Source organism: Balaenoptera borealis (assembly GCF_965194805.1).
Source record: "Balaenoptera borealis genome assembly, chromosome: 4".
In the NCBI taxonomy this organism is placed as follows: Eukaryota; Metazoa; Chordata; class Mammalia; order Artiodactyla; family Balaenopteridae; genus Balaenoptera; species Balaenoptera borealis.
The window spans coordinates 74,459,977-74,479,350 of record NC_138861.1 but is presented as its reverse complement, the minus strand read 5'-3'; the positions used below and the strand labels follow the sequence as shown (position 1 = coordinate 74,479,350).

The following is a 19,374-nucleotide window of genomic DNA, read 5'->3' as shown; positions in this document are numbered from 1 at the left end:
TAGTATCTCAAAAGGCGTGCCAAGCATTTTGTTTTCTCCAATTCATCTATTTCTTTTAACAGACTGAAGATTAGTCTATAGTTTTCCTTAAAATGGAATATTTAAACACTTCTGTATATTTTGTATACAATTTGGATAAACTTAGCAGTAAAATTATTATATATTCTAATGTACTTTAGTCATATGAAACAGTGTTGAGAACTTTTAAAAAATTATAAGTATATAAAAAAAGCTAAGACGTAGGTAAGCTGATAAATTTAAACACAGGCAACTTGTTAATTAAAAAGGTGTCATTTTTCTAATTCTTACTGTTTATACTTTAATAAACTTTTAAAAAGCTGTGACAAAATAAAGCTTATGTCTGGTCTTTGCCCCTAGTTCCTAGCACAGTTTCAAAACCTTTGGAATTTCTAGTGGTAGAAGTGTTTTGGGTTTTTTTTTTGTTTTTGTTTTTAATTCTAATGAGGTGATCCAGGGTGGGTTTCTAGGTAGTTTCAGGATGGTCACCAGAAAAACCACCCTTGTGATCAGAGTTGGAATTTTGGCCCAGCCTGACCTCCAGGAGGTAGGTCATGCCATAAATCAATCATGTTGATGAAAACTGGCTCAGGTGAGCTTCTTGGATGAACACACTGATACGCTGGGAGGGTGACACATCCTGCATCCTGGACCCTCCCAAATCTTGCCCTATGTGCCTCTTGATTTGGCTGTTCCTGAGTTCTTTTATGATAAAACTGTAATCCTAAGTATAGCACTTTCCTAAGTTCAAGAGTCGTTCTAGCAAATTTATGGAACCTGAGGAGGTCATGGCACCCCCTGAATTTATAGCCAGGCAGCCAGAAGTGTGGCCGGCATGTGAAGTAAAGGCAGTCTTGTGGAAGATTTGAGTCCTTAAAACTGCAGAGTCTGATGCTAATTCTGGGCAATTAGTGTCAGAATTGACTTGCCGTGCACACAGTTGGGGTGGACATAACAGAAACTAAATGCTCCTCTTTCCTTAAAAGATACTAAATTTAGGGAATTCCTCCCTCCCCCCCACATATGACATTTTACTGTCTAGAACTAATTACTCAAAATTTCTACATAATACCTGATCTCTGTAAATGTTATTTCCTGGAATAGAACGTGTGCCTCAGCCTAGGAACTGACAGTTTTAGTCACATAAGTAAAATGTTCACTTAAGTATAAATTCATGTTTTGCTGAAATGAGATTTGAGCTCAAAGTTTACCTTGGACTTGGGCTCTCCGAAAGTAACCACTGGGGCAAGGGTAGGGGAAGGGTTTGGGCAAGGAAGGAGGTGGTAGGTGTAGTTATAAAAGGGCAACCTTTTGATGAAACTGTTGAGTATCTTGACCTTGATAGTAAAGACACAAACTTACATAGGTGATAAAATTATTATAGAAGTTAATGCACACTGCAAGTGCACATGCACACATTCACAAATGAGTACAAATAAGATCTGGGAAATCAGGATCATAGTGGCAGATTGTACCAATGTCAGTATCCTTGAAGTAACAGAATATTATGGTTTATAAAATGTTACCATGGGAGAAAACTTGGCAAAGTTTAGAAGGGATCTCTATTATTTCTTACAACTGCATGTGAATCTATAATTATCTCAATAAAAATTTCAATTAAAAAAGTAGCTTATTAGGTAGCCTTATGTGGGTCCAGAGTACAGCCTGTCATTTGAGGTCTTGATGTTGCCAGAAGCTAAACTTCATCCTAGTCTCATAGTCCAGACATGTCCTAAATAAGAAGATCAGGTCCTATCCTGATATAAATCTCCACATACCCATTGCTGCATATGCTTACTGCCCTCTTAACTACATTTTTGCCTCGCAGATCTACTAATACAAACCTTTGTCTAATTTTACAATAATGATTGCAAGCAACTAGACGCCTAATCTTAGTAATATAGAGTTTTTTAAAAATGTCCCAGTGTATAGGAAAGTACAGCTGGGATAAAAGAAGAGTGTCACAGCACTGCTGTACTTCAACATAACAATCCAACATACCCATATGAGGAGCTCTCCCCAAATTACAAACATCTGACTTGTAAACATCCTAAACATATACTGGTCCACTAGAATAAATCCCTGTTATATTTACTGGGCTAAGCATTCTAAGTTCCTTAAAATATTTATCGCTTGTCTGCTGTTAACATCTGAATGTGAAAACTGCTAAAACCACTTAAAATCTTGAGTCTTTCATTCCTTTATATGTATTGCAATAAGGATCATTCTTAGTTAAAATGAGGATCAAATGAAAAAAGAGATATAAGAGCACTTTGGCAGGCATTAAAATGTAACAATGAAAGACGTTACCAAATTGGATCACAAAGCACTTTCATACTCCCAAACAGAGCATACTGCCTTGAGACTTTTAAGGCAGAACACTTCCAACATTTTGGTGTTGGTGGTGAATCCTATAAGGGCATCTTAAAGTTTGGTTACAGATGGCAAATATTCCTGGCTTTGAGGTTACAGTTTTGATGCTGGGATCCAGTCTTACTACTTTTTCAGCACAATCTTCAATTGCAAAAGTAGATTAGGGTTCTGTGAACAACAAATTTAAATTGCTACTGTTTGTTTTCTGACAGAGGAAGACACTGTAAGTACTGCCTCAGAAGAGGTGGGCGGCCCTACAGCACTGCACAGTATCACTGGGTCAGGTACAGCATATACATTGTTGAATTTTAAAGGTTCTTTTGATACTGAAAATCTAATATATACCAGTTTAAATAGCTACAGGGAAGATCTCTGTTATGTATTATCCCAAATGCCTCATTATACCTGAGTTGGTAGAGAATATGGTAGGGAGTAAAGAAAATGTCTATTCCCACTTCTTTTTTTAAGTTAATTAATTTAATTTTTGGCTGCGTTGGGTCTTCGTTGCTGCGCACAGGCTTTCTCTAGTTGCGGCGAGCCGGGGCTACTCTCCGTTGCGCTGCGCGGGCTTCTCATCGCGGTTGCTTCTCTTGTTGCGGAGCACGGGCTCTAGGTGCGCGGCCTTCAGTAGTTGCAGCGCGTGGGCTTCAGTAGTTGTGGCTCACGGGCTCTAGAGGGCAGGCTCAGTAGTTGTGGCGCACAGGCTTAGTTGCTCCGCGGCATGTGGGATCTTCCCGGACCAGGGCTCGAACCCGTGTCCCCTGCATTGGCAGGCAGATTCTTAACCACTGCCCCACCAGGGAAGTCCCTATTCCCACTTCTTACTAAAAAAATCTGTAAATACAGAGACTCTCCATATTCATAAATATCCAATGAAGAATACCTATTGATGAAAAGCAGCTAAATTATTCTCACTAATATTGGGGATTAGTCTGCCTTATAATTTAAAAAATATTCTGTTTGCATATGAATATATGAAAAAAATTGATCCTTATACTGAAATTCTCAGTGCTTTACATCAATCCAGGTTGTTTTAAATGAATGATATTCAAATACAGGATGTATCTAAAAGTTTGAATAATTGTAACTCATGTCGATTCATAGGTAATCATATTCCTTTAGAAGATGCTAAAAGTCATTTACAGATTATAACAGTGAGCGACACAGAGGCTGGAAAACACTGGTGTGACAATGAGGTCAGAGCACTTATAAACATATGGTCTGACGAAAAAATTAAGCAAATGCTTGAAGGGGCCACAAGAAACAAAGAAATATTTGAGGAAATCGCCAGAAGACTAATGCAGTTTGGAATAGACAGAGACTGGAAACAATGTCGTACCAAATACAAAAATTTAAAATATGAATACAGAGTTTTACAAAAGAAAAATGGCAACCCTCAAGGAAAAATGAGATTTTATGAAGAAGTTGATGGCCTCCTAGGACAACCATCTCTCAGAACTGCCAAATGGAAACATGGTAACCTTGGAATTGACCCTTTCAAAATGAAAATACTATAGACTTTCCCCTTTGCATTTAACTTAGCAAGAAATTCTTCAATAATAAATTCCTAACACTATTTTATGTTCAAATGACCCCCTAAATTATTATAAATCACATACCTAATATAAGTCAAGAATTTCAATGTCTTTTCAAATCTTGTACCAAAATATTCCTAATTCTTAAACTCATTTCTTCATCTGTCCAACTGCTTAAATGTTCTAACTTTAGTGTACTTGAATGCTTGAAGACTAATGTATCTTAGACGATGTCATATAATGATTCTTCTCCTATGTTCTCTTGTTTAAGAATTATTTGAAAGTCATACCAAAAACCCAAGAACTTTGAGCATCAAGAGAAAAGCACATGAAGACGGTAAGAGTCTGAGAAATGCCAACTTTTTCCACACTGAGAAAAACTTCTGTAGCTTTTTCCTGATAAGAGATGGTTATTCCTGTCCTTGACAAATTAGACTACATTGTTTATGAGCTGTGTGAGAGCAAAAAATGCTGAAAAATGATTTCTTTCCTAGCTTATTAAGAGTGCAAGTAAGAAAGTAAACAGAAACTTTCCCAGATCAGAAATTTCTGCACAACTATGCATTTATCGTGAGCCTTTAAATTACACTTTTCAGTGATTGCTATTAGAAGACTAGGGTATAAAAGGAAAACCCCCCACAAACTAGTAAGTTCTGAATTTTGGTTTTCTCCAAAGGTAGCCAGCAATGGCTGTAACATTTTAGTATTGATAATTCTACAAATAAGCCAAACGCAGAAGCCAGCTAATTATGGAGCTGTAATTCCAAACTGACCCATTATAAGTATCAGAAAAGGTAACATAATATAGTATAGCACAGAGAAGAAAAACGGAGAATATAAGAAAAAGCACTGGTCTGAGACTCAGAAAACCTGAGTTCTAGTCTCTCTACCCGAAAAATTCAACACGGAGCAAATGACTGCATCTCTCTGGATCTCTATGATGATCCAACTTTAGCATATAGATTTATAATTTATCGAATTGTTTTGAGTTCACATAAATAGTTAAAGAGCTCAGTTTTTACAAAGTGAAGACATCTATGGAACTACTACTCAAGTCAAGATATAAAACATTACCAGCACCCTAGAGGCCCCCCTTCGTCATTAATCATCCTCTTAGCCCCCATAACAGTTATCAATATTCTGACTTCCATCACCACAGATTAGTTTTAGAATCATACAGTATGTTCTTTTTCTTTAGTATGTATTTTTTCATGTCAAGCTTCTTTTACACAACATTGTTTGTGAGATTCATCCATGATTTTACTTGTAGCAGGAGTTTGTTCTTTTATATTGCTGTAGAATTTTCCATTATAGGAACGTACATCCCACTACCTTCTTTATCCAATGTTTCCAAATTGGGGCTACTATGAATAATGCTGCTATAAAAATTCTTGTGCATGTCTCCCAATAAACATATGTATGCACCTCTGTGGAGTATACACCCAAGAGTGGGATGCAGGGTCACTGGGTATGCATATATCCAGGCACTGTTCTAAGCACTTTATATATTAACGCATTTAATCCCTACTACAACCCTATGAGGTATAGGTGTCATCATCATCCCCAATTTACAGAGGAGGAAATGGAGGCATAGAGAAGTCTGTGCTGTTGCTCCGTTGCCTCTCTGTGAGGGGCAGGGACCACATCAGTCCTGTGTAGTACAGTATTCCTAGTGTCTATCACAGTGCCTTGCATACACACAGGAAGAGCTCAACAAATATTTTTTGAATAAAGTATTGGAGAATAGCAGTAAGCCACTGCCCCCCAGCCCTGCCAACAACGCTTATACCTCAAGTGAGCTGAAGATTTTATTCTCCACTTTTTGACATAAATTACAAATCAGACAAGTTGCCCCATGTTTGCCTTCTCTTAATGCCCTTTAATGGATACGCTATTGTAAAGGGAAACTGCTAAGGATTAACCACACAAAAGTATAATTCCCAATACACTGAATTTGTGCACTGGACCTTTAAAATACATAAGTCTAGCCCAACAGGTAAGAAACCAGACTCAGAAATTAAGGAGACTTGACCAAGATCAAACTGTTACTAGCAAACTTGGGACTAGGTTTCAAGTGTTATGTTAAAGAGGCTGTTCCCAATACTCACCAGAATGACAAAGCAGTAGTACTTTAAGACCCTTTTGGGGATAAGTCACTTTTCCAACTAAGGGAGTGTAAAACACTATAGGAATGTAACATGTCTGGTCATTATTTCTAAGAGATAAAAATCAAAAAAGTTAACTCCAGCCTTAATATGCAACTTAAAGCAAGTCCTCTGATAATCTACTCCTGTGTTTTCCAACAAACTAAATGAAGGTAACTGGGAACTAATTCCCCAGGTTGGTCTGAGTGCATCTCTCTATCTCGCAAGTGCCTTTCTAGTGATACATTATATACTCTGTTTGCAGAACCAGCGGCAGTATCTCTTAAGAAAACTGCTCCTGAGATCACTGCAAATCAGTTTCCTCAAAGAACAACAGAACCAAAAGACTGTACAGAATGTTTTTGCAGTCAGGAGACCCCCTACGTGACCCAACTTCATCAGGTAAATGTCATAAATTTTTAGAAAAAGTATGAAAATGTTTATCAGTTGTAGGGTTCAATTCCTAACCCAGGGAAATGATAATTCACTGAAAGGCATTTTCATCTCCTAACTAACCAAGGAAAGGCTAACTAGTTGATTCACGGGATAAATCTATGAAATTTTAGTAATTCCTTTTATGGAATCTTCAAATATGTCCATGTCATTCTAGTCTCCATAAAATGTGACTGTGGTTTAAAGATGATTTCTGATCTGTGAGGGGGTGTGTGATTTGTCCGGAACTCTGCAAACTACTGAACTAACATTTTTAGGGCTGAAAAAGCACTTGGTGATTATATGAATCTGGCACGAACAAGCATGCACACACAATTTTACAGCTGAAGAGGACAACTAGTTAGTTTAACATTGAAAAGTCCCCCTGACAGAAAGCAGAGCTATGGTATAAATCTGCAAATAGCCAGACTACTAAAAAGAAGTACTTCTGGACGAACCCATCTGAATTAAGCATCCAGTACATGACTGTCTAGTAATTGATACTCCATTTGTTTTTATATATAAAATACATAACATTACAACTTTCAGGTGTTCTGTTATCCCTGACACTAAATGTCTATGCCTAAGACAAAAACAGAACCAAATACAATGCAAAAGTGATAGAAATTTCACCTTCTAGATTCCATGTCTTAGGAAGAAAACGTGTAAGGCATAAACCCCTTCATCAAAAACGGGGAAAAAAAAAATCAATTGACTCCTGTTGCTGTTGTTTTAAAACTAGCCATTGAGTGGAGGAGGGTGAGGAGGTAGATAGAGCCTTCTGCAACAAACCACCACTTGCCAGTGTACGCTGTATATAACTAACTCTATATTAAACTATAACAACCTATCTAGGCTTCTAATTTTGACATTCCTTGATTCAATGCTATATTAAAACATTTTTTGTTAGTTTATTTTATTGAAGTATAGTTGATTTACAATGTTGGGTTAACTTCTGCTGTACAGCAAAGTGATTCAGTTATACATACACATACATTCTTTTTCATATTCTTTTCCATTATTGGTACCACAGGATATGGAATATAGTTCCCTGTGCTATACAGTAGGACCTTGTTGTTTAACCATCCTATTAAAAGCATTATTTCCTAACCTTCGACCCCTACCTACTAGCTTAGAGAAGCAGAAGATTTTATCTTCTAGGCATAAAGAAGTTTCATATTCTTAGAATCAGAATCAGTTCCCCTAAAGGGTGAGGACTTTTGCTAATTTAAAATTTTGAATTGGATAGGATTATGGGCAAGAACCAGCCCTCTCAATGAACCTTAATGATTCTATGCCTACACAAGAAAAATTTAAATAGTTTTCCATTAACACCTTTCTTCCCCAGAAGCTACTGTTTTTCTTGCCACTGTTATTGAAAATATCACAAGGTCAATTTTCAATACTACAGTTTAACAAATACTTGCTCCATCAAATAAGCAGCCTGATAGAATCCATTTAATTTTCTCTATCATCATGTAGTAATCACATTTTTATTGCCCTTACCTTGTATTATCTTATCTCATAATCCTTTCACTTAAAAGCCACTGCAGAAAAGTGCATGTAATTAGGAATAAAGTTATTCATTAAAAAAAAAAAAATCACCCCCCTTTTCTTTACACACACATTTAAAGAGGAGATCTTGGGATGAACTTTCTGAGTTATTTTAGCTAAATAAATAGTTAAAAAAAAAATTCAAGGTCAGTTCATTTCTTTCTCACAGACCATCAGGCAACTCTAAAGATCCCTTGTTTTTTATACCTCTTCCCATGACAGAATATCCACTATAACTTCTCCGAAGAATGTTATAAACTAATGTTGCTCTGGACTACCATATGAATAGCTTTTAGTTTTTCCTTGGATTATATATAATCCTCTCAATAATGTAAATGTATTTTAAAATAAGATTTCTATTATGGTCAACCCACAATTATCCGATTAGAGTAAGCCAAACTAGAAATATTCTTTTTGATTCATCCCAGATTCTAAGTTACTCTCAGCTCTTAGAAAACAAGGAGCACACAAGATGTGAAACTTAAACTCAAGTATTCAGGACCCTGAAAAAAGCAAAGAGACTACTTCTAATTTAAGTTTGGTGAGGGAAAGCTAATCATTTGGAATGCATTTATACATATTGCTCCCATACTGCTGATAAGCGTTGTTGCCAAGTTGCTTAACTGTTCTAGAAGTTGTTGCTGAGGTATTGCCTTATGGAAACTTTGTAATAGTTTCAGTGATAATGCCAAACTTAGGTTTATATTTCTTAAGGAAATTGTTTATATCAACTTCCAGTTAGTTCAGTTAGTAGAAAATGGAAAGATCACAGAAGCAATTATTTTTTAACTCAAAGGATCTATCAGTTTTTCAAAGTCAATGTGTATCTTGTCAGACAGGAACTTCTCTCCTCTCCCTCTTTTAAAGAGGGGAGTTATTTTGCCATTTCCTTACTATCAACCTTTTCATTCGTTATCTAAAACGTTTACCAATGAATTTTTTGCAGATGCACTATTCCCTGTGATTGGGTTATTTTCTGTTAATTCATAGGAGATCTAGAACCGGTAGTTCCTTTTGAACACCAAACTAATTCAGCTTCCCCGGGTTTGAATCCCTAAGTTCCCAATGCCTACGTTCAAATACACAATCTGCCCAGTAGCTCTGCCCTTGCAAACAAAAGCTGGCGGTGGCTGCAGGCTCCGCGCGAAACCTCAAGGTGTATTGTAGGTCCTGGACCAGCAGTCACCCCACACAAGCCTATCACAAGAACCGCTCCACGCTCTGGGAGATTAAAACCCGCAAGCAGTCAAGAAAGAACCCCGACTGGGCTAGTCCAAGCGAATCGGAGCCTTATAAACTGGCCAGACCAAGGAGGGGTGCACGACACCGGAAGAGAGGGGAGAGCCCCTAAAGAACATGAAGAGTTGCGGGGGACAGGCTGAAATCCAGGGAGGCAAGGTAGCCCCCGCGCACTCCTTGGCAATCGGTGGACGCCACCGGCAGGTACCCGTCCAGGTAAGAGAGAGATCCGGCCTCCGGTCCTCAAGCGCCCGCGAAATCGCCAACTCCGGCCGCGGGAAGAGGCTCGGGCAGATGGAGAAGCACACGCGCCGCCATCCCCACCCCTCACCCAGTCGCTCACCGGTGCTGCAGCCCCACGAGTCCCAGAGTGATCACATGCGGCACATCTAGCTGCGTGGGCCACTCTCCTGAGGCGATGCATCCGAACACGCCACATTCCTCTCGGATCCCCAACTCCTCCAGCTCCATGTCGCCGCCGAAAGCACGTGGAGGGACCCGCCGCTGCGGCAGGGGTCTAAGCACCAACCAGTTGTTCGTTCGGCCTGTGAGCCTCAGAAGCTCGGGCCAGCTGCGGCCGCTTCCTAACCAGCTGCTCGACCCTCGCTACTGCGGCGGCGCGTGCTTTCCCTAAGTGAGAGTGATTAGCTCGCCCACCGCCACCCTGCCCCGCCCCTACAGGCCCACCAATGAGCGAGGACGGAGGGAGAGGCTCCGCGGCTGAGGGGCGGAGTCAAAGGCCCTGAGGGGGTGGAGCTAGCCCTCCACCGGAGCCCTGGGGGAAGATCATTTTTCTGCACGTGGGAATCCCCGTTATTTTCCAACACCCAAGACTGAGATGATGAGACTAGCGGGGTTAACGTCATTTCTCTCCTAGAGGATGTAAATTTTGTATGTCCCTCCCACATGCTTTCCCCCCGGCCGTCACTACTTGGTATGCTCCAACCTCTGAGCCACTCTCGCTGCCGAGGAGGGGGCCAAGTCAGCGAGCTGCTGTAGGGTGGGGAGGGGCCGCCAGTGCGCGCCACTTTTCCTCTTTCCTGGAACTGCGCCCGCGCAGGGCGGGGCACGGTCCGCGTCGCTGCGCCTGCGCGGCGGGAAGCCTTGCGGGAGGCGCTAGCTCCCGGAGTCCAAGTTCCTCTCGGTCCGCAGAGACCCCCGAGGTTCCGTCACCGCGGTGGTGCTCGAAGAGACCGCGAGGGGGCACTCTGGGTTACGCGGCCCCGCCGGGGGCGTGTCTGTGGGCCGTGCCTCCCTTCCCAGCCCCGTGAGCCTCTCTGATCACTCCTCTTTTCCAGAGTCCTGCCTCTCTTCCTAGAGCTGCCGCTGCTTCCAGACCACTCCGGATAATGGCGACAGCCGAGGGTGAGTAACAGGCGTCCCCAGGACTTGGGACTCCCTGCCATCCACGGTCTTCCTGCCCCTCTGCCTTGAGCTCGAGGGTTCACGCCGGCACGTGCGCGCTCCGCGGCCCCGACGGCAGCCTTCCCCGGGCAGAACCCGGTCTCCCTGCACCCGCCCCTCTAGGCCACTGGGCTGGCGAGCACGTGGCCCAGGCGCTGCTGAGCGGTGCGTCAGAAACAAAGCGCTCCCGGGCCTCCGAACTTTCTGAAACAAACAGAACTGCTTCTGGGATGGGGAAAAGGCGCAAAGGGTCATTAGGAAGAGAAATGGCCAGGGGTTGGAGAGGTGCTTGGAAATCGCGTTTGCAATCAATAGATATTGCAAAACAATCGCAGGAGCATCTAGTGTTGACTCTTGAAACCAAAGTCTTGCTTTCTCCTGTTAGGCTAATAATAACCTGCTATTCCAGAAAGTTAATAATTGAACCTTCTGAAAAATTTGCTGTTTTCTGTGCAGATTTTGTGTGTGTTTTTAGCCTTTTTATGCCAGTGATGGCTTTGGAGAGTTACAAAACCACCAGGGAAAAATTTCCTTCCTTCACTTTGCACTTATTATATTACATATTTATATAATCATTTTGGCCAGTCGTGATTAGGATCCTCAGGAAAGATCGTTTGTGCTATTTTTACTGTAAAACGTTGTCTCCCAGCCCCCATACCCTATTTCTAAACTTAGGGTGAACCAAATTCCTTGTGTTGCCCGGTCACTACATTCTCTTCCACATAGAAAAATTAAATTTAGGTAAAAAACTGTAGACTAAACAAAATGGTCCTGGTAACAAGTAACAACTCCATAAAATAAATGCATTAGACCAGAATTTTCCCTGCCATACCTCTAAACTGACAGATCTCTAAAATCTTTGCTCTTCCACTTCCTTCCATCTTGCATTTTTTTTTGGCAGGTTAATTTTTCCAAATTTTCACTTTTATGGTTTCTAAATGGCACTTCATTGCCCAAAAAATGTTCTCTGGCAATGCAAAAACTATTGAAATCCAGTCTGAAGAACCTTTCATTCATATCATGCTTACTGCTTCCTTCCTACCTCTTCAACCCTTACTTAGGTTTTTCTCTCATGAGTCCTAAGCCTACATTCCAGGCAGGTTAATTCGCCAAGTTTACTCTTCTCTATGTTTGTTTTTGCTGTTTCTTCTACAACAGTTCTGTCTAATAGAAATATAATGTGACACTATATGTAACTTTGTTTCCTAGTAGCCACATTTTAAAAAATAAAAAGAAACAGATGAAATGATATTTAATATATTTTATTTAACCCAGTATATCCAAAGTAGTATCATTTCAACACGTAATCAATATAAAAAATAGTGATTTTTGCAAACCTTTTTTTCATATTGAAATTCACTGTATTTTATGCTTAACTTACATCATCTCAATTTGGAGTAGCCGCATTTCAAGTATTTCATAGCCATATGTGGCTAGTGACTACCTTATTGGACAGCACAGTCCTAGATATTCTTACCTCTTTGTGGAAGTTCTGTACTTTTCAGTACTCTTAAATGTCAACTCTATGAATTATTCTCAGTCCTCATCAGTCTCTTCTGAATTCATCTATGAATTTGTAGCAGGCATTTTGGCACTTACAGCAAATGTCTCCTATGATGTTATGTTATTTCTATCCATTAGTTGAAATTCCTACCCTGTTTAAAAATTAAGTAATAAATACCGACTCAGGGAATTCCCTGGCGGTCCAGTGGTTAGGACTCCTTGCTTCCATTGCAGGGGGCACAGGTTCGATCCCTGGTTGGGGAACTAAGATCCCACAAGCTGCACTGCGAGGCCATATGTAAATAAATAAATACATACATACGTACATACCGATTCAACTAAATCGAGAGAGAGGAGCAGTAGGTACGAATTATCTAACCCAGGCAACATCTTAACTTTCCCTTCTTTTATCCCCCATATTGAATCAATTGTTATAAAAACTTTTACCTTTTAAATATCTTGAGTCTTACCCAACTGCTTTTTCTTTAGACCAGGACATTTCTTGCCTGGATTGCTGCCACAGCATCGTAAGTGGTCTCTCAGTCTCTAGTTTTCTTCCACCCACCCCCTCCTCATTTCATGCTCCACACAGCAGCCATAATGGTCTTTCTAATATAGAAACTCTGTCATTTTACTGAAGTACTTAAAAGCTTTATAGTTGTTCCTAGGATAAAGTGTAAACTCAATCAGCATGGCTTGTGAGACCCGAAGGGTGAGTAGTGAAATGGAAGGGAAGGAAACAGTGTTTCAGGCCTAGGGAAGAGCATGTTAGAAGCCTGAGAGGGGGATAAAGAGATTCAGTTACAAAGTTGGAGTTCTAGGAAGGGAATAGAGAAATCTGAATTTGGAGCCCTGAGCTGGGACTCCATTCTTGGAAGGACCTTTTAAACCTTGTTAGTGAATCAAGACATTACAATAAGAGGATGGGAATTCATCCTCTGAATTAGGTACCCTGCAGTGGCAACTATTAAACTGAATTGTAACTGTTTTGTTTAATTGTTACCTTCATTAACTGGTGATGTGACCCCTGCCCAATTCCTCAGGCTTATCTCCTGCCTTCCCTTTCTACTCCTTAGCTGCTACCCGCTCCCGCTCCCCACGCCTTCACCCCCAACAGCAATGTACACACACAGTGCTCCAAACATACTGAAGTTCTGCCAGGCGCTCTTTCATCCGCTGGTCTTTTTCACCACCACTCTCTACACCTTGCCATCTTCCAGCTAAATTTTGACTATTCCTCAGATCTCAGCCTAATCCTCACTTTGTTCTAGACTTCCTTCTTTGACGTCTAGACATCAGAGGTTAGGTTAAGTGATCCTGCTATGAACCTGTGATTCCATAGTCTGTGTATTTCTCACATTATACTTATTATGATGTTTAATTTCAGCTTCCCTCAGACTCCAGTCACTTGAGAGCAGGAACTCGGTTTACTGGTACATCCCTAGTACCTGGCACATGGACACTAAAAAATGCAGATACTGAGACTGAGTTGATGTTCTGGGAGAATGAGGGGTGATTTCTCCTCTTGGAAATTTTAAGTCCTTAAATGTCTATTACCTCTGATCTTCATCGAAATCATTCTTTCTAATGACCCAAGTCTACTTTTCTTTAGGTCTGATGACCTGCATCAAAATTGGATTCTCTTGTCCTTACTTCTCACAGTTTTCTATAGCTGTTAGTGAGGAGAGGGGATCAAGGATGGGGGGGTGCTTCCAAATGGGCTAACTTCAGTGGATGGAGGTGCCCCCTCTTGCATATTAACTTGAAATCAAGAAACACATCTGGCTGAACTTTCCCATTTTGCCTGCCATGGAAAGCAGAAGACGGGAAAAATACAGCATTTTTTTCCCTGCAAGCTAGTTTAGTTATTGTATTGTAAGAACATATATGAAACAACTCATGTTGTTGCATTAATTTTAATGTATTTTAACTAATTCTACTTCAGTTCTGCTGTGAGAGAGGCAGGTTGATAGTGAAAAGAGCACAACACAACATTAGATATCGGAAGACAGGGTTTTTTCCGGCTCTGCTATTTCTTAACTGTGTGACCTCTACTTTTTGATACTTAGTTTCCTAATCTATATAATTATTTACATAATTAAAATTCGTGACAAAATTTTATGAATGAAATGTGATGATGCATTGAAAATTGTAGAGTGTAAGGTTCTATGCAGATGAGTTCATTTTTATTAAAATTATTTAATTATGCTATGTTCACTGATTCATCGTTCTAGACCATTTAGTCTTCTAAATTATTTTCTCTACGAAACTTCCTGAAATCTGATGTTTCTGTTTTATTTCCACAGTACTGAAGATAGGTAAAAAACTCTATGAGGGTAAAACAAAAGAAGTCTATGAATTGTTGGATAGTCCAGGAAAAGTCCTCCTGCAGTCCAAGGACCAGATCACAGCAGGAAATGCAGCCAGAAAGAATCACCTTGAAGGAAAAGCTGCAATCTCAAATAAAATTACCAGTTGTATTTTTCAGCTGTTACAGGAAGCAGGTGAGTGGCTCTCCCAGTAGCCTCCCCCTTCATGTTCTTTCTCACGTATACATACTGGTCCTTTTCATGGGGAAATGACATTATTTGGATAAATAAGATGTTGATTACCAGTTGATTTTTTTTTTTTTCAGTTGTTATAGGAAGCAGGTAAGTGACTCCCCCTGCAGCCTCCTCCCTTTCACACATACCACTCTGATCTCTTTAATGGGGAGATGGCATTATCTGGTTTAACAACATGTTTGGGGATGTCTCACATGCTAAACTTATTTAAATTAAACCAGAAACTTAAATTTCACTGTAACACTTTACTTGGTTTGGAATTACTTAAGTAGTATCATTCAGTTAGTTAAAAGGAATCTTAACAGTTTGCTACAGTCTTTGTCTGGCATGTATTTCTGCAACTTTCCTCTGCTAGGACATCTTAGGAGAGGCTTACCTACTAAGGAACTTAAGGAGCTTAACCTGTGAAAGAAGCACATTCTGGTGTTTGGCAGCTCTAATTGATGAATTGAAATTTAGTTCCTAAAATTCTATATAAATTTGCTCCACCCGTTGGAGATTATACAGAACTTCAAATCCCTCTTCTACTTGAAAGCCCTAAAAAGTAATTGAAGACTGCAACCACACCTTCTCATCCTGCCATTCCCCAAGTGAGAGATTTGGACTAGATCAAGATCTGCAGGGTTACCTCCTGCTCTAAAACTGAATGAAGACTATTTCCAATAGAGAAATCTATTCGAAAGATGAAATTCAAATCAAAACACTGTGTGGAGGGCGTTTGGAGTGAAAGAAGGGAAATTAGGATAACGGTTTTTCTGCAGGAATTCAGGCAAAAGCTGATCGGTCTGTAGTGTATAAAATCTCAGCCAGCAAAAGATTTGAGCTCTTTGCCTACAGTGTAAGAGACCTTGTGCCTTGGATCATTCAACATGTGAAGCCTCCAGTTCCTTATCTGTAAAGTAAAAGCTTTGTTCTTTATCATTCCGGTTCTAATTTTACAGTTTAATAACATTGTCTCCTTTTACTTCCAATATTCCCAGTTGCCCTCACATTTCTTAGATTTTCCAGTAAGCATTAATCTTAATTATTAGTAATTAAAATTAATTAATTACTCTTTCTTAAATCCAAAGGGGAATTTAATACCTTTGTTTCCAGTGAAGATAGATCTGCCTTCCACAAAATAACAAGGTAATTCAAGTTAAACCCATTCCATCAATACAGAATAGGTTCTTAAGTAGTTTTGCCTCTTCCAAAGTACCCTGTTTCACATTTTTAATTAATGTGTAACAAATATGTTTACTTGACAGCCTAAATTGTTATCCATATCATAAATCCCTCTATGCATTGAGGGTGAAAATATTGCTGTAAATTTAAAGCACCTCCCTCAGTTCATAAGTAATACAACCCAGGATTTTTACTTCAAGGCCTCCTTGATTGGTGGTTTCCCAATGACTGAGTAGATTTCTAGAGAGAGCATCAGACTAATATTAGGTTTCTTTTGCAGTACAAATAACTGCTCCATTTTTTAACCTCACAAGTTATCTCCTCCCCATACACATTAAAATGGTTTATAGTTGCTAGACACTATAAGCTCTTAACAATACAACTAGCTTCTGTGTCCCCATAGTAATTGTACCCCTCTATGGGATTATGTATATGCATTTAAGTAATGGGGGATAAGTACAGGCCCAAGTTTTTATTTGCTTATTTAATACGGCACCTATTCAGTGTACTTGCCAGGGCTTAAGAACAGGTGAATTAGGGTGATATAGTTTTTTTTTTTTTTTTTTAAAGAAATTCATGTTCTTTTATTTATTTATTTATTTATTTATGACTGTGTTGAGTCTTCATTTCCGTGCGAGGGCTTTCTCTAGTTGCGGCAAGTGGGGACCACTCTTCATCGCGGTGCGCGGGCCTCCCACCATCGCGGCCTCTCCTGTTGTGGAGCACAGGCTCCAGACGCGCAGGCTCAGTAATTGTGGCTCACGGGCCCAGCCGCTCCGTGGCATGTGGGATCTTCCCAGACCAGGGCTCGAACCCGTGTGCCCTGCATTGGCAGGCAGATTCTCAACCACTGCGCCACCAGGGAAGCCCCGGTGATATAGTTTTGACTCTCAAAGTCCTGCATGCAGCTGGGAAGGTTGGTCATCCACGTGAAGTACTCCAGCAATCATCTATTTGGCACACTTAACATAGCTAAAACTTACTTGGTTCACAAGAAATGCTGAAAGGTGTTTTCCAGGTTTTATATACTGTGGAAAATCTAAGGTTTTAAAAATTCTTAAACAGATGATTAGTTTTAGGGTATGGATTAAGAGTTCTATTAAGCCTTATGTAATTTTTACTTGCTAGTAGTTAAATGCTATGTCTAGTTGACCATCAGTGGTCTATTTAAAACTGCTTTCTTGGGGCTTCCCTGGTGATGCAGTGGTTAAGAATCCACCTGCCAGTGCAGAGGACATGGGTTCGAGCCCTGGTCCAGGAAGATCCCACATGCCACGGAGCAGCTAAGCCCGTGCGCCACAACTACTGAAACCCACATGCCTAGAGCCCATGCTCCACAACAAGAGAAGCCACTGCAATGAGAAGCCCGTGCACCATAATAAAGAGTAGCCCCTGCTCGTCGCAACTAGAGAAAGTCTGCGTACAACAACGAAGACCCAATGCAGCCAAAAATAAAATTAAAATAAAAAAGTTATAAGTTTATTAAAAAAGTAAAATAAAACTGCTTTCTTTATAAACAGGGATATATTCCAAGTTAAGATATTTCTAGAAATTCGAATGGAAAAAGCACCAGAATGAGAATCAGTAAATCACAATTCTAGTTTTCTCTGTCACTCATGAGCAAACTATAAAAGACTGTATTATACATGCTGTACCTGAATTTTGAAGTTCCTGAATTTAGTCTCATTACTAAAAAATCAAAATTTAACCATTTAAATTTCAGTTCCCTCCTGCACAAAAACGCACTATGATTACATTTTGGTGTGATAGTAGTGATATGACTAATAGTCTTGCAATTGTTAAACCACAGGTGGGGAGCTGGGCAACCTTAATAGAGGGATGGCTCCTGTGCTGTCATACTTGGCCATTGTAATTCAGAATGTGAAATGACATTTACGTTTTCTTAGTAGTCTTGATAGGAGTTTTGAATTTTGTAAACAACTGAGACTAATGGGAGGATTTCTTTTTCTCACCGTATGAAGCCATGGAATTTGCTTTAATGATTAACACGTATATTAGAAGCAATCATTATATCATCTAAACTGAATCTCTCTTTTTTTCTTAGTAGCAATTTTTTTTTTTAATGTACAAGATCATTACCATAAGTTGATTCTGTGGTTTTGATTCCCTTAGATATAGGGGAGGACTTTCCTCTGAGTAACAATAACTGTTGTATATATTTGAACAATAGATTTGGATACTAGTCTATCAAGCTTGATAGACAACTGAGCAAATATGACTACTAGGTAACAAACCTAAAAAAGAAGAGCTCTTAAACCCAGACATGTACTTACCACCTCAAGTTAAGGATTGATTTAAATCATCTGCCTGCCCATGAGCCCAATCATTCATTAAAGGTTAAAATGGCCTAAATATTGACACTTTTAACATTCTTTCCCAGAGTTGCTGTTCGTGCAGCATACAACAATTTATTTATTTATTTATTTATAAATTTATTTTTGGCTGCGTTGGGTCTTTGTTGCTGCATGAGGGCTTTCTCTAGTTGCGGCAAGTGGGGGCTACTCTTTGTTGCGGTGAGCAGGCTTCTCATTGCAGTGGCTTCTCTTGTTGTGGAGCACGAGCTCTAGGTGCGTGGGCTTCAGTAGTTGTGGCTTGCGGGCTCTAGAGCACAGGCTCAGTAGTTGTGACGCACGGGCTTAGTTGCTCAGCGGCACGTCGAATCTTCCCAGACCAGGGCTTGAACCCGTGTCCCCTGCATTGGCAGCTGGATTCTTAACCACTGTGCCCCCAGGGAAGTCTACAATTTATTCTTTTCCCTGTTTTAATTGAATCTTCCTGGTCAAACCCAGAGGGAATGTGGAGAAAACAGTACAGGTTTAAACACGGAAAGTGCATTTCAGGTCCAGGCTCCATTACGGATTGGCAGCATGACCTAACTTGTTAAGTTACTTAACTGCTATGAGCCTCTACTTCTTTCACTGTAAAATGTGAATAATAACAGCTACCTCAAAAATTTTATGTATGGTTAAGTGAGATAATATGTAAAATACGTCGGGGACTTCCCTGGTAGTCCAGTGGCTAAGACTCCATGCTCCCAATGCAGGTGACCTGGGTTCTATCCCTGGTCAGGGAACTAGATCCCACATGCATACTGCAGCTAAGAGTTTGCATGCCGCAGCTAAAGATCCCATGTGCTGCAACTAAGACCTGGCACAGCCAAAATAAATAAATAAATAAATATTTTTAAATAAATAAATAAAACACTCAGCATGATACAGGGTTTCCATAAATGTAGGTTCCCTTTACATATGGATACATACATATGTACATACATACATAGATACATACATAAGATCAAAGATCTTCAGTCCTTTCCTGATAAGAAAAATTTGATCTTATTAGAGGTTTAGATGGGGATTGGAGGTACTAATATTGTAGCCCAAAGATGAGCATTATGATAAACCCATGCAGGTTTCCAGGAGA

The 19,374-nt window shown here is 40.0% G+C and overlaps 2 protein-coding genes and 2 long non-coding RNA genes across 10 annotated transcripts in view; 2 read left to right on the top strand and 2 right to left on the bottom strand.

Moving 5' to 3' along the window:
- PPAT (phosphoribosyl pyrophosphate amidotransferase) overlaps positions 1-9,958 on the bottom strand; it is a 36,949-nt gene extending 26,991 nt beyond the window's left edge. The window contains exon 1 of one of the 3 annotated variants that reach the window (XM_082390224.1): positions 9,639-9,958. In XM_082390224.1, the coding sequence (XP_082246350.1) occupies positions 9,639-9,766 (128 nt within the window). In that variant the 5' untranslated portion in view covers positions 9,767-9,958. The remainder of the gene's footprint in view (positions 1-9,638) is intronic. The other 2 variants (XM_082390223.1, XM_082390222.1) reach the window with 2 other exon arrangements.
- LOC309627954 overlaps positions 1-19,374 on the bottom strand; it is a 467,251-nt gene that overhangs the window by 276,701 nt on the left and 171,176 nt on the right. The gene's annotated exons all lie outside the window — the stretch shown is intronic.
- LOC309627834 (bifunctional phosphoribosylaminoimidazole carboxylase/phosphoribosylaminoimidazole succinocarboxamide synthetase) overlaps positions 1-19,374 on the top strand; it is a 384,443-nt gene that overhangs the window by 344,889 nt on the left and 20,180 nt on the right. For 4 of the 5 annotated variants that reach the window (XM_082390052.1, XM_082390053.1, XM_082390055.1 and 1 more), the window contains 6 exons: positions 2,604-2,675; positions 3,496-3,867; positions 4,198-4,263; positions 6,336-6,472; positions 10,594-10,660; positions 14,509-14,706. In XM_082390052.1, the coding sequence (XP_082246178.1) occupies positions 2,604-2,675; positions 3,496-3,867; positions 4,198-4,263; positions 6,336-6,472; positions 10,594-10,660; positions 14,509-14,706 (912 nt within the window). Of the gene's footprint in view, positions 1-2,603; positions 2,676-3,495; positions 3,868-4,197; positions 4,264-6,335; positions 6,473-9,376; positions 9,512-10,593; positions 10,661-14,508; positions 14,707-19,374 lie in introns of those variants that run through there. The other variant, XM_082390057.1, reaches the window with a different exon arrangement.
- On the top strand, positions 15,907-18,704 carry LOC309627981. The gene is made up of 2 exons (XR_014244084.1): positions 15,907-16,459; positions 16,793-18,704. It is a non-coding gene; the product is annotated as an uncharacterized lncRNA (long non-coding RNA).